General features: G+C 52.8%; 1 protein-coding gene across 4 annotated transcripts in view; it reads left to right on the forward strand.

The window, feature by feature from the left end:
- Window positions 1–26,473, forward strand: part of RASGRF1 (Ras protein specific guanine nucleotide releasing factor 1) — a gene marked incomplete at both ends in the record, with an annotated part of 103,349 nt that overhangs the window by 24,691 nt on the left and 52,185 nt on the right. For all 4 annotated transcript variants that reach the window (XM_082647360.1, XM_082647362.1, XM_082647363.1 and 1 more), the window contains 7 exons: window positions 1,619–1,766; window positions 8,470–8,562; window positions 11,118–11,371; window positions 18,747–18,826; window positions 21,336–21,529; window positions 22,020–22,129; window positions 26,079–26,197. In XM_082647360.1, the coding sequence (XP_082503486.1) occupies window positions 1,619–1,766; window positions 8,470–8,562; window positions 11,118–11,371; window positions 18,747–18,826; window positions 21,336–21,529; window positions 22,020–22,129; window positions 26,079–26,197 (998 nt within the window). The remainder of the gene's footprint in view (window positions 1–1,618; window positions 1,767–8,469; window positions 8,563–11,117; window positions 11,372–18,746; window positions 18,827–21,335; window positions 21,530–22,019; window positions 22,130–26,078; window positions 26,198–26,473) is intronic.

The raw sequence follows: 26,473 nt of genomic DNA on the forward strand, positions 1-26,473 counted from the left end.
GCCTGCAGAGGACTGGGGGTGGGGGTGGGGGGTGGTGAGGAATGAGGTTGAAGGGGGCCGAAGCTCTGGGGTGGGTGGGGAGCTGGCAGGGACACCAGAAATGTTTCAAGGCCCCGCTGAGGTTGGAAGGTGGGAAACAGGGGGCTGCCCACTGCCGAGAGGGGGACACAGGAAGGAAGACGAGGGTGAGCGCGAGGAGGAGCCCAGGATGCGGGCAGAGGGGAATCTTATGAGATCCTATCTGGTGGTCCTGGGCTGAAGCAAAAAGGGAGAGGAAAGATGGGGGCCAGGGAGAGGGAGGACTGGAGACCTCGGCCCCCAGACTTCGTTGCAGACGCTCCCAGAGACCAATAACCCTGCCCTCCGAATCTGTGCCTTGCAAGTCTCCTGCCCCTGCCCCGGTGGGCACCCCTCCCTGGAATGGTGAGCTTCCCTTTCACAGCCTCTCTGCCCTCTGAGACTGGACCCCATTTATAGAATCGGGTTTCTCCCCAGCTCTGACACCTTCAAATGCAGGTGTTGTGGGTATCAGGGAGAAGCCAGGCCTGTGACCTTGGGCAGCCCCCGGCCCAGCTCATCTTCCAAGTCCCACCTGCCTGCCCTCCCCCTCGTCGTGATGCTCTGCAAATCTGAGATGTGTTCATTTACACAAAGGCTGGGACCACGTCTTCTACCCTCTGATCCTTTGGGGTACTCTCTGATCTGGCCCCACCTAAACACCCAGCCCCATTGCTAATTACCCCCAGCACAGGCCTTCCACCTGAGGCTGCCCTTGGATGGGCATGCGCCCAGAGCACTGGGTTTGGAATCCAAAGACCTAGATTCCGATTCTGGTGGGAGAGAGTGCTCCGCCTCCAGGAAGTCTTCCCTGATTACAGGTCCTTGTTGCTGGCCTGGCCCCTCTTCTGATTCCTACAGCACTAACAGCCTTTGGTGCATGAGTTGGCACCCAGGTATACTGCACAGGTTCTTCAGATGTCTCCCAGCCAGTGCAATGTCTGTGCCTGACTCGCCTCTGTGTGTCGTCCATTCACTCAGTTGCATCCATGCAATAAATGTTCACTGGGCTAGGCCCTGGGCAGACAGGAGTAAGCAGCACAGGCATAGTCCCTGCCATCAGAGAAGGCAGGGTCTCCTGAGGAAACAAAAATAACCGGACACCCCCAATCAGTCTGGCCAGCGCTATGGTAATAGCACCCCGGGAGTACTGCAGGAACACCCTACACATTATGGCGGGAGAGGGGAGGGAAGACTTCTGGGAAATGACATTTCAACTAGGACCTACTCTGGGAAAGAGGATGGAGCTAGCCCAGGGAGAGGAGGGAGGAGGCATGTTTCAGACAGAAGATCTGTCTGCGCAAAGGCCCAGAGGGTGAGGGCGGTCGGGCAAGGTGAGAACAAGACCAGGTGGAGGAACCAGACGTCAGAGTGTGAGCCGGGAGCTGGGGAAGGGGCCAGAGCCATCAGTAGCAGCACAGCGGCCAGGTTAAGGCCTCGGGCACTGTGTCTGGCAGTCAGGACCTTCTCCTAAGTGCAGTCTGTGGGGAGCCCCACTTCTGGTTGGATCTCCAGGGGGCCAGGAGGCCGTGGCTTACCTGCCGTGTTCCTCTGTCCACAGCTACCGGACCCTGGCCACGGAGCACGAGGCATTGATGCAGAAGTACTTGCACCTGCTGCAGATCGTGGAGACCGAGAAGACGGTGGCCAAGCAGCTGCGGCAGCAGATCGAGGATGGGGAGATTGAGATTGAACGGCTGAAGGCAGAGGTGACCGACCACCTGGGGAGCGGAGGAGGCTGGCGGGGGGCCCGGGCCTCAGACCTCAAACCCGGGCTCCCGCAGGGTCAGGGAGACACGTGATGGGCAAGAGGGACCCGCTCCAGCCACGGCTGTGCCAGCTTCCAAACTTAAAGTCAGTGATGCTGGCAGAGTGGGAAGGTCCTGGGGTCAGATCTGGGGTCGAAGCCCACCTCTGCCACTTACCAACTGCAACCTGGAGCAAGTCCTCCAGCCTCTCTGCACCTCCATCCTTAAAACAGGCTGTTTCTCCCTAGCTGACGAGGTTGTGAGGATCAAGTGAGATCATTTATGGGCGAGTTCCTGGTTACTCTGCTGACAGCCACATGGGCGGAGGGGGTGAGGGCAGGGCCAGAGGGTGGCTGGTAGGTCCTTAGACTGTGGCTTGGGCTCAGCTCCAAGGCGGTCCCTTCCCTCTGCCTGTCACAACTGTCCGGAGGCTGAGCCGTTGCTAGGTTAAGCCTTCCAGAACTTCACCACTCAAAGTGTGGTCCATGAAACAGCAGCCCATTAGAAATGCAGAACCTAGGGCCCCACCCAGATCTCCCAAATCAGAACCTGCACTTTAACCACATCCCGGGAGATTCTCATTTATGGGTTGGCCAAAGAGTTCGTTCAGGTTTTTCCATAACATCGGCGGAAAATCCCGAACAAACTCTTCGGCCAACCCAATACATTAAAGCATGGGAAGCGCTGGCTGTCAGCCCTTAGACACGCCTTCCCAGCTGTGCACGCCGCCACGCAGTGATCTGATCGCCTCTCACCCCCTCACTTCACCAGCGCGCTCAGAACCATCTGGCTCCCTCACACAAGGTCTGCGACTCTGAGCCGAGGAGGGGCATATGAAAACACAGATCCCTGCAATCGGAGTTAGCTGCATACTTTGCAGGGCCCGATGCAAGGTGAAAATGCAAGGCCCCGGCCAGGGTGGGGGAAGTCAGTCTCCCCTTCCCACTCGCCACGGCCTCCGCCCATCGTGGGCAGGCCACCGACGACTTCAACCGCCAACCCCCCTAACCTCTGTGCCATGATACACTCAGTACCTAGATTCAGGTGGGCAAGGGACCCACTTAATGCCCCAGGCAGTATCAGCCCGGGCAGCACAGTTGTCTCCTCGCCCTGCCCTGTGACACCACAGGTATGCACAGGACCCACCTTCTCTGTACCTACACCAGGCCCTGCAGAGGGTGGAGGCGGACAGTGAGATGTGTCTGCTGGGCTGACTTGACCCGTTGTCACCCAGACAGAGGGTTGCAGAGGCCTGGGTCCCAGGATGCCGGGGTATAAGGAATAGGCAGGGAGACAGGAACACGCATGAGCTGAGGCTCCAAGCCCCTGGGGTGTGCCCCATGGTCCCATCAGACTCACTCATAAAACGCAAATTCAAAGAGAAGATTCTTAAGAATTTCAAGACAGCAACAGCTGTCTATCACCTTTGCAAGAACCAATTGTTACGTTTTCAAGAATTTTGCAAGCTAGTTATTCAACCTTTGGTAGCTTCAAATGGGCTGAGGTAGGAATGCCCACACCATGGAAACTGGCAGGTGCTACCAGTCAGAGGTTTTCTTTCAGAGAGCTGGTCATGAAGCATTTACCGATACCCCATTGTCTACATCTTTTTTCCTAATGTGCAGGACCTGGTGCAAAATAAAAATGCAGGGCCCTTAAGAATCTCAAAGCAGCGGCAGCAGAGCTTTAAAGCAAGCATTGGTCCCTTCTAAGCCTGGAGCCCTGTACGGGTCACACATCCAGGAATCCAGCCCTGTTTCTACTCCCAACCCTGTAGCCCCCACCCCTAGCCCTGGAAGTGACAGGAGAGCACATCCAAACAAAAGTCTGCAGAAAGCGTTACCAGGCGTAACTATCCACCTCTGTCTTAGTCTCTTTTCTCCCATCTAAACAGCCCCGTTAGGCTTCATCTTTCACAACCCAGAGGCTCTAACGACCATCTAAAACAAAGGGAATGTCTACCTCTGAGAAGAATCCCCCCCCCCACCTCTAGAATGCTCAGTTTGGACCATTTCATTGTTTTGTTGGTTGGTTGGTTGGGGTTTTTTTGGCCGCTTTATGCGGCTTGCGGGATCTTAGTTCCCCGGCCAGGGACGGAACCAGCGACCCCTGCAGTGGAAACGCGGAGTCCTAACCGCTGGACCGCCAGGGAATTCCCCCATTTCATTGTTTTAATAGCTGTTTTCCTCCCATTTATGATGGGAAGTAAATTTGGAGAGTGAAGACAGGCCCTAAAGGGCAAAATAGGAGTTTAGAGGTAGTCGTAATATTTTATTGGCTTGGAAGCACTCAGGATCCTGGGCGGCTGACACTGGAAGAAATGGAAAAGATCTTTAGTTCAGGGTTTAAATAAAAATTTAGGGCTTCCCTGGTGGCGCAGGGGTTAAGAATCCGCCTGCCGATGCAGGGGACACGGGTTCGAGCCCTGGTCTGGGAAGATCCCACATGTCGTGGAGCAGCTAAGTCTGTGTGCCACAACTACTGAACCTGCGCTCTAGAGCCTGTGCTCCGCAACGAGAGAAGCCACCGCGATGAGAAGCCCGCACACTGCAAAAAAGAGTAGCCCCCGCTAGCCACAATTAGAGAAAGCCCACATGCAGCAGCAAAGACCCAACACAGCCAAAAAGAAATTAAATAAATAAATAAATAAATAAAAGAACTAAAAACATTGAAAAAAAAATTTAGCCATGGGATTGGTTTTGCAAACAAACTTCAACATGGTACCCCACTTCATAAACTAGGTCAGTGAGGGGACTACTCTGGGAGAAGTAAGAAAGGACGGCCGTGACCCCTCCCATGCAGCCCCTCCCCAGGCCCCCTCTCCAGGGCCCACCCTGCATGCCTTGAGTCCCGCTTCCCATCTCCCCCTTGCCATCCTCACCCCCGCCGCCCTGGCACACAACACCCTGTCATACCTGTGCCTTTGTTCACACACCCCCTCTCAAATTCCCTCCATCCTGTAGCCCACCTGTTGGACTCTTTGTCCTTCAAAACTCCTTCCAGGTAGCCCTTGCCGCTTTCATGGTGAGACCTTCCCATTGCAGTAGGTACATACCTCGCTTCTGGCCTCTCCTCGTCCGATTATAAATTGCCTCTCTGGGGGTCTGACCCCCTTCTCAGGCTGGAAGATACTCCCGGGAAGGGATCTGACTCATCCACCTTACCCAGTGGCGAGCTGTGTCTCACCAGTACCCAACCCAAAGCCTGCATCAGGATCCGCTGGCGGTGTTGGCACAAAGGTAGACAGTGTCTCACCAGTACCCAACCCAAAGACTGCATCAGGACCCGCTGGCGGTGTTGGCACAAAGGCAGACAGTGTCTCACCAGTACCCAACCCAAAGACTGCATCAGGATCCGCTGGCGGTGTTGGCACAAAGGTAGACAGTGTCTCACCAGTACCCAACCCAAAGACTGCATCTGGATCTGGTGGCGGTGTTGGCACAAAGGCAGACAGAGATGGGCACCCACTGGGCTTGGAGGAGACCAGAAGAGATCAAGAAGGAGGGAGAAAGAACTGAGCTGCATGGCAAGAGCTACAGAGACCTGCAGGAAAAGCAAGAGCTACGGAGATCGTTAGTAAAACCTTGGAGGCTAACAAAAAGGAAAGAACCTGGATTAATTCCACTATCAATGACTGCACTGACGAAATGCATTCTGGATGAAAGACACTGTCTCCAGAGGGGGGAGTAGGATGGGGCAGAAGCCCAGGCGCTATGCCTCAAAGGGGTGTGGCAAGCAGGGTTTTCCTCTGATGGGTCAAGGGGGCCAGACCATGGGTGGCCAGTGGGCGGGGGCCAGCGGAGACACCAGGCTTTGAGCCAGGTCAGACAGCTGGAGCTGGACTCTAGCTGGCAAGTTGGGTGTGAGCCAAAGTCCCCACTCTGTATGGCCTTCATTGACAGGGGTCAGCTGAGCAGACCCTGAACATCCAGCAAGCAAACCAGGGTCCAAGTCAAATCCATCTCCAGAAGAGACCTGCCAGGGTAAGAGAAAGGCTGCCTCCGTGAGCTCACCTGACACTGGCTCCTGGCAGGGATGGGCTGTAGCCCAAGACTTCTGCAGGGTCCCCAGGCTCACAACCCTCTAGAGCTTTGCCCACCAAGCCTGATCCTTAAACAAAGACTCCAAGGCTGCTGGCACTGCCTGTGCACGTAGCATAGTACCTGACCTAATTGCATCTATTTTTTGCCCTGGTCCCTGCTGAGTAGATGTCCTGGAATGCCTCTCTCTGAGACAAGCGCCAGTTTTAAATACAGACCACACACACACACACACACACACACACACACACACACACACACACTGCCATCCAAAAGAAAAAAAAGGTTTCCGTGTGCAAATCTCAAAACTGGCAAAGAAAGCAGACTGGCAAGGAGGTGACAACATCAGACCAAAGGTGGGCATTGACTGGGCATCCTTGCATCTCTGAGCTCTCCAGTAGCCTGCCTGTGTGTGTGTGTGTGTGTGTGTGTGTGTGCGCGCGCGCGCACGTTCCTTAGGCCTTTAGAATACAGATCAAAGAATCAGCCTTTATTTTAATGTGCAGATGTTCCCAGAGAATGGAGAGAAAAGGTGGGGGGGAGAGAAAAAAGAAAAGCCCATGTCGGTGCTGAATATTTCTCAGATATTTTCAGCCGCTCTCCAAGCACAGGCCAGGGTAATTTTAGCAACCCGCAAGTGGAGAGTGGGTAACTCTTCCATCTTGCTTTCAAAGTGCTCAATTCGCTCAATTGTGAGAGCCCATTCATTCTGCACTTCAGCAAGTGGCCTTGAGGGGACAAAGCCACGTGCTCTGAAGAGGATCGAGGGGCTCTGGCTTTGTGGCAGTGTTTGTGGATTCCCCTGAGCTGCTATCTTTAGACGTGTGGGGCTTGATGACTGCAGTGTTTTCCTGTGGTTGAAGTTTTTGTTGCTGCTGCTTTTCTGATCCTTTTGGGAAAAAATTTTTTTAATGAAACCTCTTTTATTATTTTTTATTTATTTATTTTTTTGCCGAGCTATGCGGCACGTGGGATCTTAGTTCCCTGACCAGGGAGGGAACTCGTGCCCCCTGAAATGGAAGCGTGGAGTCCCAACCACTGGACTCCCAGCCAGGGGGGTCCCTGCTCTGATCCTTCTTTAACTTACTTACTTACGTAGCCAACAAATATACGTTGAGTGCCAGCCGAATGCTAAGGACCGGGAGCCCAGGAATGAATGAAACGGGGTGGTCCTTCGCCCACAGAGCTCACAGCCGCGATGGAATACATAGGCATTGCCTGCATTTTCCCGGGAAAGTCCGCAGGCCGTGGGAGCCTTGTGGAGGACCCCCAGCAGAGACTTGCGGACTCGGGGGTGGCAGGAAGGAACCCACCCAGGGGCTACACCACAGGCCCGTCCACCTGAGCAGTGCCAGAGGCTCCAGCCACAGTATGGCTAAAGGCACCCCTTCTCCCGGTCACCACCCCGTTGGTCTTATTCTTGCAGCTGGGCCGACCTCTCTGATCCCGAGATCTGGCAAATGGAGATTCTTAGATCAGCTCAAACGTTCGTTTCCAGGGCTCTTCCATTTTTCTAGGCCAGCAGTTTCCAGGTTGTGCTCCAAAGAGGGCTCCAAGTCAGAGAAGTGCTTCAGGGCTGTCCCAGGACAGGACAGCCAAGCCAGCAGCGCTTTCATCTGAAGTCCTGCTGGGGCTCCAGGATGGTTTTGTTTGAAAAAAATAATGGGACTACCCAAGTGCCCACTGATGGATGAATGGACGGCAACATGGGGTCTGTACATACAATGGATGTTACTCAGCCTTAAAAAAGAAGGAAAGTCTGACACATGCTGTGACATGGGTGAACCTTGAGGATGTTATGCTGGTGAAATAAGCCAGCCACAGAAAGACAAATACTGTCTGATTCCACTTAGGCGAGGTCCCTAGAGGAGTCAAATTCATAGAGACAGAAAGTAGAAGGGCGGGTGCCAGGGGCTGAGGGAGGAGGGATGGGGAGTCAGTGTGTTTTGTTTTGTTTAGGCTGCACTGTGTGGCATGCGGGATCTTAGTTCCCTGACCAGGGATCAGACCCACACCCCCTGCAGTGGAAGCGCAGAGCCTTCACCAACGGACCGCCAGAGAAGTCATTAAACTCATTATTAAACTCATTAAACTCATTATTGTTTAATGAGTACAGAGCTCGGGGAGTTGAGAAAGTTCTGGAGACGGATGGTGGTGACGGTTGCACAACAATGTGAATGTACTTGACGCCACTGAACTATGCACTTAAAATTGGTTAAAATGGTAAATTTTATGTTATATATATTTTACCACAGTAAAAATTCGAAAGTAAAGGGACTGATGGTTTAGGGAATAAGGAAGAGAATCACAGATTTGGACCAAAGCTCCTAGATTACAGATGGGTTGCCTGCAGCCCAGAGAGTACCTCGCCCAGGGTCACTCGGAGTCAGAGCCCAGCTGCCCTGGACCCGGGTGGACAGGGTCCCAGTCCGGTGCTCACTCACCGACTTCTGGCTCGAAACCTCCCACAGAGCAAAGGACATGAGCTGCAGTACCACTGGTCCTTGGGGAGCACGTGGCAGGGCGCTCACTCACCACACCACGCCTGGTGGCAGCCGGAGGGGTGGGGCTTCCACCAGCTGGTGCCGCTCGGCCCCTGCAGCTGACCTGTGTTTCCATTGCAGATCGCATCCCTGCTCAAGGACAATGAGCGCATCCAGTCCACCCAGACTGTCACACCCAACGACGAAGACAGTGACATCAAGAAAATCAAGAAGGTCTGTACCATCTCTCGGGGCTGGCAAATCTGCCTTGGTCCTCTTTTAGAGAGCCCCCTGGCACAGCCCAGGGTCTGCAGTGTCCACCTACTGTCCCACTGCTCCCGGGCGTGCCACTCCCACCTCCGCTCCAAAGGCAGAATCAACAGCCCCTCGCCCCAGACCAGCACCTCGTCGAGCCATGTTTTCTGGTTGTCTCTGTGAGGTAGGGTGGTTCAGCCCATTTGACAGATAGGAGAACTAAGGCTCAAGAGATGAAAGAGTAGATAGAGCCAGGGCAGGAACCCAGGCTGTGAGACTCACAGCCGAGAGCTTTCCTCACAACCCTGGGCAGCCTCAATGAGACCCCAGGCCACACGTCCACTGTCACAGCCCTGCATGCCCGCCCTCCCCCCAGCTACTGTCCTGCAAACACCTCCTCCTTTCATCCCCGGCAGACGTCAGCATGGGAGCCGGCCTCTGTGACACCCCTTAGCTGGCCCCACTGGTTTTACACTATTAGAGGCTAGGAGGAACATCTCAGAAGGTATGAGAAAGCTGCCCGGTGGCAGAGAGAATGACCAGCACCATAGGCCACCCCATGGAGGGGCATGTGGAGAGGAAGAGTATGGTCTGTGTGTGCAGCTTGCCAGACTTGAAGCAGGGGAGCCTGACTCACCGTAAGAAAAACACACGAAACCAGAAAATCCTCCTTGTTGAGAGCGTAAAAGGACACCAGCGCCATCCAGACCAGAAAACTGCAAACTGGCATCCCACAGGCCAAGTTCAGCCTACCAGCATGTTTGGGGTTCTTAGCCCACACGGTGTTTCTTTTTTCCCTTTTTAATTTGTTGCCAGTGCTTTAAAAGCTAAACATTTCACATAAAAATATGTATTTCTGGTTTCTCAAAAATAGGAAGAGCTAACATTCATTACGCACTTTCCATGTGCCAGACACTATTCTAGGAGATTTATGCAGATTAATCTGTTCCTAACTAAAAGCCCTCTGAGGTTTTATTATTATCTGCGTTTCACATGTGGGGTTGCTGAGGCACAGAAAGGCAAAGTGACTTCCCCAGGTCACACAGCTAAGTATTTGCAGAGTGACATTTAAACCTTGGCCACCAAGCTCCAGAGCCCACATCCTTGGTCACTGGGACACACGATCTCTTGGAAAAGCAGAAGGTCTCACAGCCCGGGCCCACCTCCTGCACATGGTGACTGCTGGCCCTAGGCCAGGTGCTCTCCCATTAGTGCCCACCCAGCCGGCTTCAGGATCTATAGGACCTGCCAGGCCCCCATGGACACTGGGATTTGCCACCAGTGTCACCTGGGGTCTGAGCCAAGTCCCGCCCAGGCAGGGATGCACTGGCCTGCCTTCTCTGCCATGGCCCCACTGGGCTTCCCGGCCCGTTTTGCAAAGCCATTCTGGTTGGAACATTTTTTTAAGTACCACTTGAAATGCACCTCCCTCCTTTTGTTTTCACCCTCCTGGGGCCTCAGAGCAAGGCCCTCCTTTATCCGGAAGAGGTTTCTCTCTTCAAGGAGATCTGTCATGCTGAGGCCAGGCCTCTCCTCCCCAGGGCAGACGTCCCTGGCCAAAGGTCTGCACCCGGATGGTTGCATCTGCTGTGCATGGCCAGTGCCCTTTGCAGCCGATAATATTTTGATGAGTGCCTTGGCAGGTGGCCCCTGGATCTCCAGGTGCCCCCACCCCAGCACCGCCCAGCACCCTTGCTCCTGGGGCCCTGGGGCCCTCCCTGTGCAGCCCCTGAGCTTGCACACAGCTCAGCAGCAGGGATGGTGGGGAGCTGCATGGTGCCTTGGTGGGAAGCGTGCATATCTTAAAACAGTTCTCTGTGTCTGTGAATTGAGGCCCTTCCCAAGTTCTTGCCAGAACGAGGCCAGGCCAAGCAGCCCGACTCCAAGTTGGGCAAGTCAAGTGTCTGTGTTCATTTCCCCGCGGAGGTAGAGGAGAGGCTCCAGGCGGGCGCCGATGAGGCCCAAGCATGAGATTAACTAATTTGCCGCACTGAATTTGATAATCGCCCTCTATCCAGACGAGCTTTCATTGAAACTTCTGGGCTTTCAGGCCAGTCATTAGGCAAGAAGAGGTGTGAGCCATGCCCAGCACAGCCTGGCAACCCTCTGTGCTCAAGCCCCCTCCCGTGATGGGGACTCAGGGCCACACTTTTCCTCCTTCGGAGGATGTTGCCAAAGCAACCTGGGGGATGTGGTTTAAATGCAGAGGGCCGGGGCAGGACCTGGGGGTTTGCATTTCGAACAAGTTCTGGGGAGATGCTGATGCTCCCGTGCAGGGACCTCACTTTGAGTCCAGCCGTCATCTCATTAGCCCCGTGGCACAGATGGGAAACGGGCTTAGAGGAACCAGAGGGCTTGCCCAGCACCACGCAGGCAGAAGCACCAGGCCTGATCTTTTGCCTCAGCTCTTTTCCCTACGTGCCCGGCGTGGGGGACAGCAGGGCCTTGGCCCCTGCCCTTGGGGCGCTCACAGCCTGGAAGGACCAGAGCAGCTGAGGCTAACGGGAGACCCTCCCGCTGGTCTCGGCGCCCAGGTGCAGAGCTTCCTGCGGGGCTGGCTGTGCCGGCGCAAGTGGAAGACCATCATCCAGGACTACATCCGGTCGCCGCACGCCGACAGCATGCGGAAGAGGAACCAGGTAGTGTTCAGCATGCTGGAGGCCGAGGCCGAGTACGTGCAGCAGCTGCACATCCTTGTCAACAACTTCCTGCGCCCCCTGCGGATGGCCGCCAGCTCCAAGAAGCCTCCCATCACGCACGACGACGTCAGCAGCATCTTCCTGAACAGGTGAGCACCCTGAAGCTCAGCGCCCCCTCCCGGAGCCCTTGGCTGGGGCGGGAAGAGGGAGCCTAGCCGGCGCTGAACTTGGACACGAGCCCTTGACTAGTCCCCACCAAATGCAGAGGAGGAAACTGAGACCCAGAGAGGAAGGAAGCTGCCCGAGGTCCCATGACGAGAAGCCAGTGCCCCAGCTACTGCAGGCGGGAATACAGACAGAGGCCCACGTAGTGTATGTCTAAACTAGCGGTTCAACTGGGGCAATGCTGGGAGACATGTTTTTTTTTTAATTTATTTTTTGCTTCAGAAGGATCAATCCCTGGGAGGCAAATTTTTTTTTGAATTTTATTTTATTTACTTTTTTATACAGCAGGTTTTTATGAGTTATCCATTGTATACATATTAGTGTATATACGGGAGACATTTTTGATTGTCGAAACTTGGCGGGGCTGCAGGGGAGGGTTTGCAACTGGCATCTGGTGGGTAGAAGTCAGGGAAGCTGCTGAACATCCTACCGTGCGCAGAGCAGTCTCCCACAGCAGAGAATTCTTCCACCAAAACTAATCGTGCCAAGGTTGAGAAACCCTGGTTTAAATGTTTACAAGTTATAAATCAAGCTACAGAAAACCACATGGGTTCCACTCTTCTACCTTCATATCACCGTCGTAACGATCTAGAAGCCAGGGCTAAAGTTTTAGAATCCTGAGTCCCCTTAGCGTGGGGCTGTGTATCACACTACCCACATATCTTACGAAAGCAAGGCTGAGCTGATGGCTGCCCTTCTGCTGTCAACCTCTTTTTAAAAGTCTTAGGAAATGGTTTAAATGAGCTTTTTGGTAGGCATGAAAATTGGGTAAACTAGGTAAAAGCAACAAATATGAAAACCTATCAACAGAGTGCTAGTTACAAATGATTCTCGATCAGGAATTAAAGTAAATCACTGTGTGCTCCAGGTTGTTCATTCAGCTGCATTTCTTTTAAAGTATCCATCATTCCAGTCATTTCACTAATTGCAGCTGGCCCTCATCCACGCCCTCTGCAGAGGTGTTTGGGACCCAGGGTCACCTCCCCTGTGCCCTGCTCTTCCCCTTTACCTGCCAGTGTGCTGTGACGGGTTTAGGGACCTGTGGGACACCCGGAAGGAGATGGGGTAGAGGCAGTGGACGTGGGTCTGATTCTGAGAGGTTGAGCCGGAGATGCTGAAAGTCACTGGGAGAAGGACAAGGACAGGGACATTGGGATGCTGACACCATGGATGTGGATGAGGTGTCGGAGTATGGGGACATGGTGGAGGTGAGGAGCAGGGGGAGGGGAGTGGCTTTCAGCCTCATTAGACCTTCTAGAAACTGAATCACTGGGCCTTACAAGGTTGCTTTTTTTTTTTTTTTTTTTTTGCGGTACGCGGGCCTCTCACTGTTGTGGCCTCTCCCGTTGCGGAGCACAGGCTCCAGACGCGCAGGCTCAGCGGCCATGGCCCACGGGCCCAGCCGCTCCGCGGCATGTGGGATCTTCCCGGACCAGGGCACGAACCCGTGTCCCCTGCATCGGCAGGCGGACTCTCAACCACTGCGCCAGCAGGGAAGCCCAAGGTTGCTTTTTAATATACATTTCAAACACAGTTTTTAGAGAGTAAATAAATGCTTTGATTTCTTTATTAAAACAAAGAAAATAGGTATTATTGTTTTGTGAAGTCAGGTAAGATTTTCTCCAGAAACTACAGTTGGGTCTTTTAAACTCAATGACCTGGAATTTGGCTGTTTCTTCCTGAATAAACTCCAGACAGCTCAGCTGGAGTCACAGCTTCTCGAGCGTGAACGCTGGGCCTCACCCCGAGCTTCTCAGTCTGTAGGTCTGGAGTAGAGCATAGGGATTGCATTTCCAGCAAGTCTGTAGGGGCAACTGCTGCTGCAGGTCCCAGAGCACACGGAAATGAGAGGCTTGAGGTAACCGCAGGGGACTGCCTGTATTGGAGGCTCGGCCACGGACCTGCCTGAGAAATACTTCAGCAAGCATTGTAATAGTTCTAGGTTGTTTGTGCTTTCCTTGCATTTTAGGCCACAGTTGCAAACTTTTGGTGACCGTGTATCATAACCACTAAGAGATAAAGGTGCCCTTTTGTATTTATTTAATCTTTGCATCATTGTGTTACACTGCATTCAATGGAATTCTTTTCGCCTGTAATCTTTGGTTAAGAGTATTCAGACCAACTCACAGAATGTGTTCAAAAGTTGTTTGAAGAAAATCACAACGTGGTTTTATATTTTTGTCTGTTAGTCACTGCATGGATCAGATCAGATGCCTTTAACAGAATAAACAGGAGGGAAGAAAGTCCCCTCTTTTGCTGGTGTCCTTCTAAGCCCCTGCAAGCCCTGTTTCTCCTTTTCCACAATGTGCCCAAGGTTGACTGTTTCCCATCTTAGCAGTCTCATTGATCCTGGTCAAAATAGCCCCAGCCTGATCAATCTTTAAGGCCTCCAGAATATGGACTCTAGCGGTCCTCGGAAACACTGACCAGGGAATGGGACCTGCCTCTTGTAGGTGTTGGAGAATCAGATGAGAGCTCACGTAAAGCATCTAGTACAGAGCCCAGCATAGCCCAAGTGCTCATAAGAGCTAGACATTATTACAACAAGAAAGCTTCACTATGATGCACCCTGTGAGAAACTGAATTCAAATCTAATGTGGAGGGAGCACTTCTCAACTCATTCTGTGAGGCCAGCATGACTCTAATACCGAAATCAGAAAAAGACATTATGGGGAAAGAACACTACAGACCCCTATTGCTCGTGATCATAGATGCAAAATATTATAAAATCGAATCCAGAAATATATGAAAAGGATAATACATCATGACCAAGTGGAATTTATCCCAGGAATGCAAGATTGGTTCAACATTGAAAATTAATCAAATATGTTTTACCGTATTTTCTTACAATATTAAGTAAGAAGAACCAATGATCCTACCAATGGATGCCAATCTGAGGTGACTGGCTTCTCTCCACCCCCTGGCCCCTGTTCTCAATCGGGAGCAGGTCAGAATTCTTTCCTTCCCCCGGGGCCCAGGGTGGGGCAGGAAGAGCTAGAAAATTACTGCCTTCTAATCATTCACCCCTCACTATATGATCCACTGGGTACATAAGAGCATAAGCTTCACTGTCTTAACCTCTGTGCTTTTTGTGAACACAAAGAACGGCTGAAATTTTTTTTTCATTAACTGTATAGCAACCCTGCACAGCACTTTGCGTGACTGAATGTTTCGGACTACACTCACCACGTTAAGACGGTGTTTTATGGGGCCTGCTTGGTGCCAGGCTCTCTGTAAGCACTTGGCCTACGTAATTTCCAATCCTCAGAGACGCCCCATGAGGCCGGTACCAGAGATCAGAGAGGTGACGGGGTGTGCTCAGGGTTCGGGTGGGCTGTGATTTCAACCCAGTTCTGTTTTATGTGAAGGCCTGTGCTTCCCCCCTGCTGCCCTGTTAAATAATGGGCTGGAATCTTCACCGACCCCCATCCTCCTTACCCCCATGCCTGCTCATCACAGCCCAGGTCTCAGCACGTACTCCTGCCCACGCCTGCACTGTCGAGAACTTTCGATTGTACGTGAGCCCAGCCTTCCCTCTTACCGTGTAGGTGCTGTGGAGGCCGGATCCGGGACATGAACCGTCCAGGTCTCCCTGCCTCGGACCACAGCACAGAGTCTGTATGTGTCACAGGTCAAGGGCGGAGGCTGCCAGCCCACTCACTAGAAGGCATTTCTGCATATAGCTTTCCCTTGGATTTGCATTTAGGCTGAAACGTACAGTCACATTAGACACCTGATGCCAATTTGGTGATTTCATTTGCTGGCGTTCTTTAAAAGAAGTCCTTGAGAAGAGAGAGGCCTCTCTCCAGGTTGGCAGATTCACGGAGGACGCTGCAGAGCTGGGGAGGGGGTTAATTGTGTGCTTCCTGAATGCTGCGGGGGGAATCTTTGAAGGAAACGTGTGCACCAGGTTATGTTTAACTGAAACAATGAGCATATACTCTTGGGCTATTTCCCTTTAATAAAAACCATGCCCAGCCAGCAACGTGTGCTGGGAACCACAGGCACTGCCCCGTGATGAGCGGCATCCCGCCTGGGGGACAGATGGTTCCTATCTTGATGCCCGCTCTGACTGATTGGCAGAGGTTGCCTGGAGTCCTGGGTGGAGAAGAATGATGAGGCTCAGTGGGGGCGTGTGCTGCCATCGATTCGTCTTGTCTGCATGGCCCGGGGAGTGAGGAGGGACAGGCACAGGGTGAGGCTGGAGTAAAGAGGCCTGGTTCTGCCCTCCACGGGCCAAGCCCTGTGTACCTAGGACCAGCCTTGGGCAAGTCACACTCCTTTCTGGGCTCAAGAAGGGAACCAGGCAAAATGAGCACTTCCCAAAGCAGACAAGTCACTTCCTCTCCCTAGAATTCTTCCCACCCTACTGTCATTCCTATTTTCCTTATGACAGCTGTCTCCTACTCTTTTTTTCATGTCTTTCCTTGGATGTCCCTGACCACCCCCGTGCCCCTTGTCACCGCTGGCTTATGTTCCCTTGTTGTGTGCTTCCAGGGCCCCCGTGCTGCCCCTTTTGTAGCATTCATTGCACTTAAATAATGATTTCTTCTGTGCATAGATTCCCTGCTGGACTATAAGTGTGCGGGGCCATAGAATATAGTTGCCCCGGCTGTGCACTGCACAACTCAGGGACAACATTCACATAGACTAGGGATCAGCAAACTTCTTCTGTCAAGGGTCAGATAGTAAATATTTTAGGCCTTGTGGGCCAGAGGGTCTCTGTCAAAACTAGGTGGTCTTAGGCAATCCTAAATGAATGGGTGTTGCTGTGTTCCAATAAACCTTGACTTATGGACACTAAAGTGTGAATTTCATCTAATTTTTACTTATCGTAAAATATTCTTTGGATTTTTTTTCAACTGTTTAAAATTATAAAAAGTCCTTCTAAGCTTACAGGCTGTACAGAAACAGAAAGTGGGCCAGTATTCTATATGGCAAGATTCCATGTCGTAAAGACGTCATTTCAGCCAAATCATGCTATACACTCAATATAATTCCAATCGAAGTGCAGCCTAGCAGAGTGATTTTAATGTTCAACTGAAGGAGTAAAATGCATGTAAATAGATAATAATGTTCTGAAAAAAACAATGAAAGAAACATTTCCTACATTAATTAAAATGTATTATAGGCCCATAAATATATTAAAAGTAATGAAAACAGCGTGAGACTATTGCCAGAACAGGCCAGTAGTCCATCAAAATAAAATACAGAGTCCAGAAACAGACTAACGCATGTATGAGAATTTAGTAACAAAAAAGGCAGCTTAGCAAAGCAGTGGAAGCAGCTGCAGTATCTGATAAATAAAATGGGGCAATTGGCTACAAACTGAAAGAAAGATTAACGTTTATATCCCTGACTCACATCCTACACCAAAGTAAACTCTAGGTAAGTATTTATGTGTAAAAATGAAAGAGTAAAATAAAATATAGGTGAGTGTGCATGCAGTCTAAGAGTGGGAAAAGACATGATGCCTGAAGCAAAAACACAGAAAGAAAATCTCACAGGGCAAAATGGAAAACCTTCCAAAAACACCAAACACAAATAGTTGGGCAAGTAGCTGAGCAAAAAAATATCTGCAATGTATATGTTAAGATTATACACTTAATATGGAGAGTTATTTTAAATTAATAAAAGTGAAACTAGTAAATGGACATGACTTGGCAGTTCCCCAAAGAAGCAATTCAAATGGCCAGTACAAAGGAGAAATGTTCAACCAACCCACTCACAATGATTTTGTAAAGCAAATCGAATCAAAATGAGATTCTTTTTTTCTTATCAGATAGGTAACAGTGGTCGTTTCTGCGTAGTAGGAGGACAAGTGAAATCCTCACAGTTTATAGCACTTTAAAAACGGAGGTTTCATCTGTTATATTTTTATAGTCCCAGCTTATGATGTTCCTAACGTGCTACCCTACAAGTCCATGCCGTGAACCCTGCACAGTGCATCCTGCAGCCGTCTGTGGGAGCTGCCCGGGAACGGGGCCCTGAGTCTTGCTGTGGCCGGTGCTCGGGGGCATCCGGAGCCTCTCAGCTCCCCAGGAGCCCCTGAAAGTCCTCCTACCTCCACCCTGCCCCGCATCAGGGCCCACGTTCTCCCTTCTGTGCACTTTCACGCACCCCTGGACGGGTCTCTTTTGAAGTTTTCTAAGGGTCTTCCCGTGTGGGCGACTAAAGTTCTTCACATTGGTACAGTACCTGTTTATCTATTCAGTAACTAGTTCAGGGGCCACAGACAGGAAGAAACCAGCCCCGTCAAGGGTGAATCTGTCACAGACTTGTTACCTGAAAACTGCAAATGACTTCAGCCATCAGGCAGGGCCCCTAGTCCAGAAATCACGGTGTCACCACACCTCGGGGGGCCTGTTCTTTTGGGACTTTAGGGAGATGACAGTTAATTCACAGTAATGAGAGGAGCCACTCTCAGGAATGAGAACTCGGGAGTGTTTCTGCTACTTAGATACTTGTTAAAGGCCCTACCGGTTCCAGCCCTTCTGCACATCCTGCGGGTGTGATGGGGTTATAGGCTCTGCTCTTCAGCCGTAGGTGCCGTGTTCTGTTCTCTCTCCGCACCACCACCTCTCACCTCCCTCACCCCTTTCTCTCTTGCAGCCCTCCCTTCTTTTCTTTTTCACACCCTTTTTCTCCCCACCCACCCTGTTTTCTCTGCAGAGTGGGGTGCTCAGGGCGTTTCAAACTCCTCTGGGGTCAGGGAGCCCCGTGCCTCCCAGGCCCACCGTGAACATGAGGTCCCAGGCCCCCATTGGCTTCCTGTGTCTCACAGCTCAGGGGCGTCTCTGCGCCCACCCAGCGCCTTCCACTCCCTGCCCTTGTCCTGAGAGTGTGAGACCCCAGGATGGGGGTTTGCCTTCAGGACACGAACTCCTGGGAGAGGGGACAGCACCCAATGACAGAGCCAGTGGGGACTTGAGGGGGCCAGGGAAGCCAGCAGCCGGAGTGCCCCCTCCTCGGCCAGCTTCACGGGCATTTGACTGCATGCTTAGAAAAACCGTGCTTAATTTGAGGCTCTGCTGTCACCATCCTGAAATTCCTAATCATTGGTTAACCAGGGGCCGGCGTGTTTGTTTTGCGTTAGGCCCCGTAGACTGTAGGGTCCATCCCACTGATGAGGTTTCTCGTGGGGTCTCACCTGAGAAGGTTTGCTGCTATAGTCCCACAGGCAGTGACAGCCCCTGCCCTCTCCCCTGGTGCCCCTCAGCTCTACTGAACTTTGGGGGAGGGGACACCTGGAAGGAGAGGAACTCCTGGCCGGAGCTTACCCTGTGCTTTCTCTTCCAGCGAGACCATCATGTTTTTGCACCAGATCTTTTACCAAGGCCTGAAGGCCCGCATCTCCAGCTGGCCCACTCTGGTCCTCGGTGAGTAGCAGCCCTGGCAGAGGTCTCCTGCCCCTCCGCCCCCATCCCCACCTGAGAAGTCCCTGTGCAGGGGCCACACCTCCTGGCTGGTGGTACTTTTGTCCTTCCCGAATGTAACAGAGCGGCCCCTTAAAAACTCACAGAATCCCTCAGAGGGAGCAGAAGAGGAAAGAGAAGTTGGCAAAAGCTACATTTCTAGGAGGAAGTGATATATTTTTAGTTTCTTATCTGCTTTTCCCTTTTAAAAATAATATATAGGTACCCATCTGAGAAAATCTGAGAATCCAGAAAAGTAGGAAACATTTAAAAATATCAACGTTTCTGCTTCCCAAAGATAACTACTGTAAACACTCCGGTGTGTTTCCTTCCAATTTTTTTTCCTATGCATAGATCTTGGGGTTGTTTTTTTTTTTTTCCATTTTACATAATTGCAAACATACTGAATATAGAATTTGAATCTTGCTGTGGGTTTTTCTTTTTTTTTTACTTAACATAATTGCATAAGTGTTTTCTCAAGCTGAAAGTATGCTTTTTGATGGCTGTATAATGTTCCAGTGCCCCGTGAGTCTGCCACCATCTGTGTAGCCATCTCCCTTCGTCGACTCTTAAAGTTGTTCTACCTTTTGCTACTAAAAATAATCATCCCTGCGTGTGAAGTTGTCTCCATGTTAGAGAGCATTCCCCTGAGACAGGTGCCCAGAAGTAGAATTACTGAAACAATGGGGATGGACTCCCCGCCGTGTACACGTCGTCACCTTGCTCTCCAAGCCCTCACTCCTGGGAGCAATGTACAGGAGTGCGTCCCACATCCCACCCCTCCCACACTGGGTACCATCTTCCTTTCACTTAATTCAATGGGAAAAGGTGAGTGTTGGTGTCACTTCCACTCTGGGGTCGAGAGAACAGGCTCAGGGAGGTGAAAGGACAGCTGAGGCTGAAAAGGCTCCTCTGCCCACGGGCCAGGAGACTTCCAGGGGCAGTGGCACCATTTTGTTTTTCTCCAAGGTCAAAATAAGAAGCAGCCCTAGAAAGACACAGGCTGCACTTTCTGTAGTCATACAGCTAAAGAGGTTGTCCACTGGGTAGTTGGATGCCCTACGTAAGAGCTCCCACTTAGAGTTTGTTCCAAGGAAAGCTTGTCTTTCTTTTTTTTTAATTTAATTTTATTGAAGTATGGTTGATTTACAATGTTGTGTTAATTTCTGCTGTATAGCAAAGTGATTCAGTTATACATACATATACATTCTTTTTTTTAATATTCTTTTCCATTACGGTTTATCATAGGATACTGAATATAGTTCTCTGTGCTATACAGTAGGACCTTGTTGTTTATCCGTTCTATATACAAAAGCTTACATCTGCTGACCCCAACCTCCCCTTCATCCCTCCCCCACCTCCCCTCCCCCTTGGCAACCAGAATTCTGTTCTCTATGTCTGTGAGTCTGTTTCTGTTTCGTAGATAAGTTCCTTTGTGTCGTGTTTTAGATTCCACATATAAGTGATATCATATGGTATTTGTCTCCTCTTTCTGACTTCCTTCACTTTGTATGATCATTTCTAGTTGCATTGTCTTTCTTTTTAATGGGGTTACTAAGCAGAGGTTTTAGAGGGTCCATCCCATCCCATCAAGTGTTGAAAGGCAGGTTTGGGCTTTGGGGAGCTAGAAGGACAGGATGTTAGATACCCAGGAGGTTGAGACAGACGGAGGGTTGAGCAGGGGGTCCACCTCACTGAGCCAGGGGCTGCAGAGCTGGGGAGGTCTGGAAAGACAGGGACAGAGGGACAAAGGGGACAACAGGTGAAGGGACAGAGACTCAGGAAAGCATATCATGGGGTGGAAAGCGCTGGAATGGGGGAGTTGGAAAGCCTGGTTCCAGGCCAGCTCCTGACTCTGACAGGTCACAGTCACAGGTGGGACACTCTGGGAGGGGGGCCCCTGGGGACCCCTCAGCATAACAGCCTGGCAGAGCCAGGGCACTGGGGGGAGCGGACTACAAAGCATTTGCAACAGGGGTCTCAGCCAGCCCCAGGGAAGCTCGGGAACTGAGGTGGCCCTTCAGGGACGTCCCCCATCGAGGCAGGGGCCGGCCTTCACCCCCCGACCTGGACCTGTCATTGGGCTCCAGCTTGTGCAAGGCAGCTTCCTTCAGCTGAGAGCAGTTCCCAGCAAGGGCGAACCCAGCTGAGAGCCACCCGCACTGGTGGCAGCTGGGGAGCAAGTGCCTGGGTCCACCAGGGGTTCCGGGGGACACACCGCAGCACCCTCTATACCTCCTTTCTCTGACCTCCGGTACACAGGTGTCAGACTAGACAGAAAAACCTCAAAAACCTGTGAATCTGCTGTGGTCTCAATGCCTGGGGCCACCCTGTCTGGCCTAGGAGAGGGCAGTGGTGCCAGAGTCATCTCCGACGACTCCGGTGGGGCTTTGAGCCGCGCCCCGACCTCCCCGGGTGGGGCTGGGGGAGCCGAGGGCGCCCCCGCTGCCCGCTGAGTCCCGCCTCCTTCCAGCCGACCTGTTCGACATCCTGCTGCCCATGCTCAACATCTACCAGGAGTTCGTCCGCAACCACCAGTACAGCCTGCAGATCCTGGCGCACTGCAAGCAGAACCGCGACTTCGACAAGCTGCTGAAGCACTACGAGGCCAAGCCCGACTGCGAGGAGAGGACGCTGGAGACCTTCCTCACCTACCCCATGTTCCAGGTGTGCCCGCCCCGCCTGCCAGGGCGCATGCGCGGGAGGGCTGCGGCCGACTGGGGGCCGGGGCGCGGAGTGCCGAGGGCCACGGCCGTGCAAACCTCCGGTGGCCTGGAGAACGAACGGGGTTAGGACCCTCCGCCGACCCTGGCTGGGGGAGGCTGTGCAGGAAGTGAGGGGCAGCTCCTGGTCCTGAGTCCATCTCCAGGTCCTGCCTTCTGCGGGGCAGAACCTCAAGCTCTGGGCTCTCGTCCCAGACAAGACCCTGGAAGAGCCTCCAAGTTGAGAGAGTCTGGGATCAGAAGTGCAGTGGGTGTCCTTCCTCAGCCCCGCTCATGGGGGTCCTCGGAGCTGAGAGCCCCCTTCTCTGCCCCCCCACCCCCCCATCTGTCTACCCTGCTCTGTCTCTCCGTCTCTCTTGCTTCATCGCTGTCTCTCTCTCCCTGCCTCTGTCTCTCTGGCCCTCTGGCCCTGTCCCCGCCTCTCCCCACTGCAGATCCCCAGGTACATCCTGACGCTGCACGAGCTCCTGGCCCACACCCCTCACGAGCACGTGGAGCGCAACAGCCTGGACTACGCCAAGTCCAAACTGGAGGAGCTGTCCAGGTGAGCCCCGCGGGGGTCCCAGCCGGTGGGCAGGCCCAGGCTGAGGGTGCCCCCACCCGGGGTTTGCCGAGCCCCAGATGGGAAAAGCTCGTGCTCCGGTTAGGATTCCGAGGTGGGGGCACCCACAGCTTGTCCCACCTGGAAGCCGGGTCCCCAGGAGCAGTCTGAGGGGTTTACAGCTCCAGCCCAGGTGGGCACCCAGTGAGACAGGATGCGATGTACGCTGTCCCTCGTACAGATGGGGTCCGAGGAAGGGCCCTGGGCACTTAGTGGGCCCATCTCCCAGGTCAGGGATCTGCCCAGGACTCGCAGGCACTCTCTGCCCATTTCCTCGGTTCTCCAGTGTCCATGTGTCAAAACCGGTGGCTTTAGGAGCCCCAGGGGTCCTGGGTGTCGGGCTTTCATGTGCCCCAGGCTCCGTTCAGCAGCAGGCAGTGTCCGTCGGGGGACAGGCCATGGTTGGGCCACCGTCAGAGGCCGCAGCCCCCCCTAGTCAAGGCCCTCCCCTGTCCTCCCTCACTCCCCGAAGCCCAAGGAATTCCTCGCTGCACGGGCAGGAGCTAAAGGACTGGAGGGAGGCACTGCCACAGTCCAGGCAACAGGGGACACGGCCACACCAGGGGGTGGCCGTGGAGGTGAGGACTCTGGAGTTTTCTGAAGGTGGAACCTCCAAGAGTTTCTGATGGATGAGAGGTGAGGAGAGAGAGAGAAAATGAGAGTCGAGGGTGATTCCAGAGTTTTCTGCCGAGCAGCCAGAAGGATGCATTGCCATTGTGCAAGATGGAGAAGGCGCCAGAGGGGCAGGTTTGGAGGCGGGCGTCTTCCTCGCCGCGTTGGAGTTTTACTTGGGAGTGTGTTGGACCTGAGATGGCCAACAGCGGTGGAAATGACAAAAAGGGAGTCGGTGTTTGAGTCTGGAGTTCAGGGAGCCAAGATATACCAGATCATCAGCTTGGAGATGGTATTTAGAGTCACAAGGCTGGTGAGATCACCAAGGGAGTGAGTTTAGGTGGGAATGAGGTATGAACCAAGGGCTGAGCCTGGGGCCTCCACCGGTGCAGGCCAAGAGGTAAGGAGGGGCCTTGTGGTCAGAGAGAGGAGGCCAGGAGCTGCAAAGGAGGATGGGTCTGCAGGGTGTGGGGTTCAGCCCTCAGCCCTGCCCGGGGCCCTGCGGCCATTCAGAGCCCTAAAAGGCTGCCCAGGTCCAACGAGTGGCAGCCGGTGAGGCCATGGCTCCCGGCTGGACAGAGGGAGGACCAGGGCAGGGCACAGGCCCCAGAGCGCAGGATTAGGGAGGAGATGTAATCAGGGCGTGACTGCAGACAAACAAAACCATCACAGGGCGTAGACCCCAGTTCTCTCATACCCCAGGGAGCCAGATCCTGCTTACTCTTCCCCAAGCAGAAGACTTGGGACCCCCATGAGGCTGTGAGTTCCTCGACACCGCGGGATGCCCTGTCCCAGTGCAGGCAGGTGTGCAGGCAGCACCCCAATCCCCTCCCCTCCCCCACCCCGGGTCCTGGGTGTACAGCCTGCTTTTCTTTTGTCCCCCTGATCACCTGCACCTGGCCCTGAACCCAGCCCGAGCGGCACAGAAAAGGGTTTTCCCATCACGTGACAAGGGCCCTTTCTTCCTCCTGGCGCCCTCCCCTGGGCCCTGAGGAAAACTCCAGCCCTGACAGGAAGCCAGCAACCAAGCCCTCCCTGGCAGTGCTCAGAACCCTGCACCCCTCTCCCCTCGGGACTGGCCTTTGTCCCACTTTGTCTCCGGAGCCCCTAACTCCTGGGCTCACTGATAACCCAGGTCCTCACTTCCGGTTCCCCCAGGAGCCTCAGGCCCCGGAACCCCGGGCTGCCTTCCTGGAGCCCCGCCCAGCACCCCCGGCCGCGTGTGCAGTGGCGGCCCCTCCAGCACAAATCCCAGCCTGGGGCCACTGACCCTGAGCAGCTGAAGTTTATCCATGTCTAACGGCAAAACTAGTTTTGCTACTTTGGAATCACCCCCTTCTATTTTAGCAAATCTAGCCTCAGCAAAGTCCCCACCCTCATCAAGAGAGAGGGTCCTGATTGCCTTGGACTACTTCCAAAAATGAATCCCTATCCGTGGAACTGCAGATGCCCTGAAAGGTGCCTCCCTGTCCCATGTCTTTTCCAGAAGAAGGCTAAGGCCTGGGCTTCTGAGAAGAGCATCGCTGGGGCCTGGGTGGGAGGAGGGGCATGTGGGTGGAGAGCCGTGGCTCCTAAGCAGAGACCGCATCTCGATGCCCCAGTCTGATACCCAGAAGAAATAACGAGTTACAGTATACCACCTATGTTTTTTTAACAATACCATTTTTGCAGCCCTGATAATGGCAATGATCACCACCCTTTATTCCAGCCCCTGTCATGTGCCAGGCATGAGGTCAGCCCATGAAATGCATTATTTTCCATCCTCACCCCAACAGTCTACAGATGGGGAAAGTAAGGATTAGAAGGATTGAGTAATTTGTTCAGCATCGTGTTGATTCCAGTAATCACAGCTCCAGCTCCACCAGTGTCATCTCTCATTGTTGGAGGGTTTAAACTGGATAATGACTGTGAGAGAACTCTGTAAGCCACACACACATTAATCAGCTCTCTTAGTGGTCTTAATTGTGGAATTTCATGCATCAGCAGACAAATAGGAGGCTTTGTGCTTTCCTTAGAGTAGCTGGGGTACTTTTTCCAGACCCTCTCCAAAAAAAAAAAAAAAAGATTCACAACTTTCCTAAGACTCCTGGAGACCCATCCAGGGTCTTAGCAAAGTTGGCAGTTCACACCTACCTTTTCCCACCAACGCTCTTTAAAACAAAAACAAAAACAAAAACAGTTAAACAGTGCCACCTCCTGGAGAGGAGAGGTGTTGCAGCAGTCAGAACAAGGACAAAAAGTTGTCTGTATTCTCAGATGAAGGGGCAAGCTGTGTCCTGCTTACTTCCCGGTCGTGCCAGAGCCTATAGAAGTAAACTGAAGTCAGTCTTCCCCTGAGCCAGCTGGATTGCCAGGTGCTCCGAAAATAAGCCATTCCAGAACCCAAACATTAAGGAAACAACCCTTTAAAGAGTGTGTAGGGGGAAGAAACAGCAAGTACTAATTGCCCCGAGGCAGGAATGAGCTTGGTTCGTACTTTGGATGGAAATAAGGCCAATAGTGGGATGAGGGGCAGGGTAATGAACAAAGGTTGTCCCCTCTACTCCTATCTTCCTCCAGTTCTGCTGTCTCTCTTCCATGTGGTTCAGACTTTTTTTTTTTTTTTTTTTTTTTTTTGCGGTACGCGGGCCTCTCACTGTTGTGGCCTCTCCCGTTGCGGAGCACAGGCTCCGGGCGCGCAGGCTCAATGGCCATGGCTCATGGGCCCAGCCGCTCCACGGCATGGGGGATCTTCCCGGACCGGAGCACGAACCCGTGTCCCCCTGCATTGGCAGGCGGACCCTCAACCACTGCGCCACCAGGGAAGCCCCAGACTTTTTTTTTTAAGTTTATTTCAGCTTCACAATCATTATTGGTAATCACGTGCCAATTTTTTAAAAGTTTTTATTTTATTTATTTATTTATTTGGTTGGGTATTAGCTGCAGCACGCATGTGGGATCTAGTTTCCCAACTAGGGATTGAACCCGGGACCCTCTGCCTTGGGAGCGTGGAGTCTTAACCACTGCGCCACCAGGGAAGTCCCCGGTTCAGCCTTTTTAAAATCAGACAGACCTGCTTCTCAGCCTCCTTGGGCTGTCAGAGGGTAAAATGAGATCACGCCTGTAAAGTGCACACACACAGCGGGCACTCAAGAGATGCGGCGCTCTCTCCCCTTTCATGACAACAGGTTCCCCGTGAGAATCCAGGCTTTCTTCCGAGGTCTAGCCAGAGACCCAGCATTCCCTGCACCCTGGGAGGTGAGGGTAGCCTGTCTCTGATTGTCGTTTCCTGTCCCCACAGGATAATGCACGACGAAGTGAGTGAGACAGAGAACATCCGGAAAAACCTGGCCATTGAGCGCATGATCATTGAAGGCTGTGAAATCCTCCTGGACACCAGCCAGACCTTTGTGAGACAAGGTATGGCCCGTGTGCCCCGCCTCTCCCACCCACCACCAGGCTGGCCCCAGCAGCGAGAGGCACGCGGCACTCAGGACGCCACCAGTGGGTTGGGCCGCTGCGTGCCAAAACCTGCAAGCGTGATCGCAGAGTATTCCGGGCCTGCGGGGGGAATGCGACAGCTACATGTGCATGTCGGTATCTATAGATATCGATGCTGGTATTATTGGTTTTCACAGTTTCCTTCTCTCCAGATGTAAACATAATTCTTCCCAGATGGTCTTGGTTTGTCTATTG

The sequence above is a fragment of the Grampus griseus genome (assembly GCF_964374135.1).
Source record: "Grampus griseus genome assembly, chromosome: 2".
In the NCBI taxonomy this organism is placed as follows: Eukaryota; Metazoa; Chordata; class Mammalia; order Artiodactyla; family Delphinidae; genus Grampus; species Grampus griseus.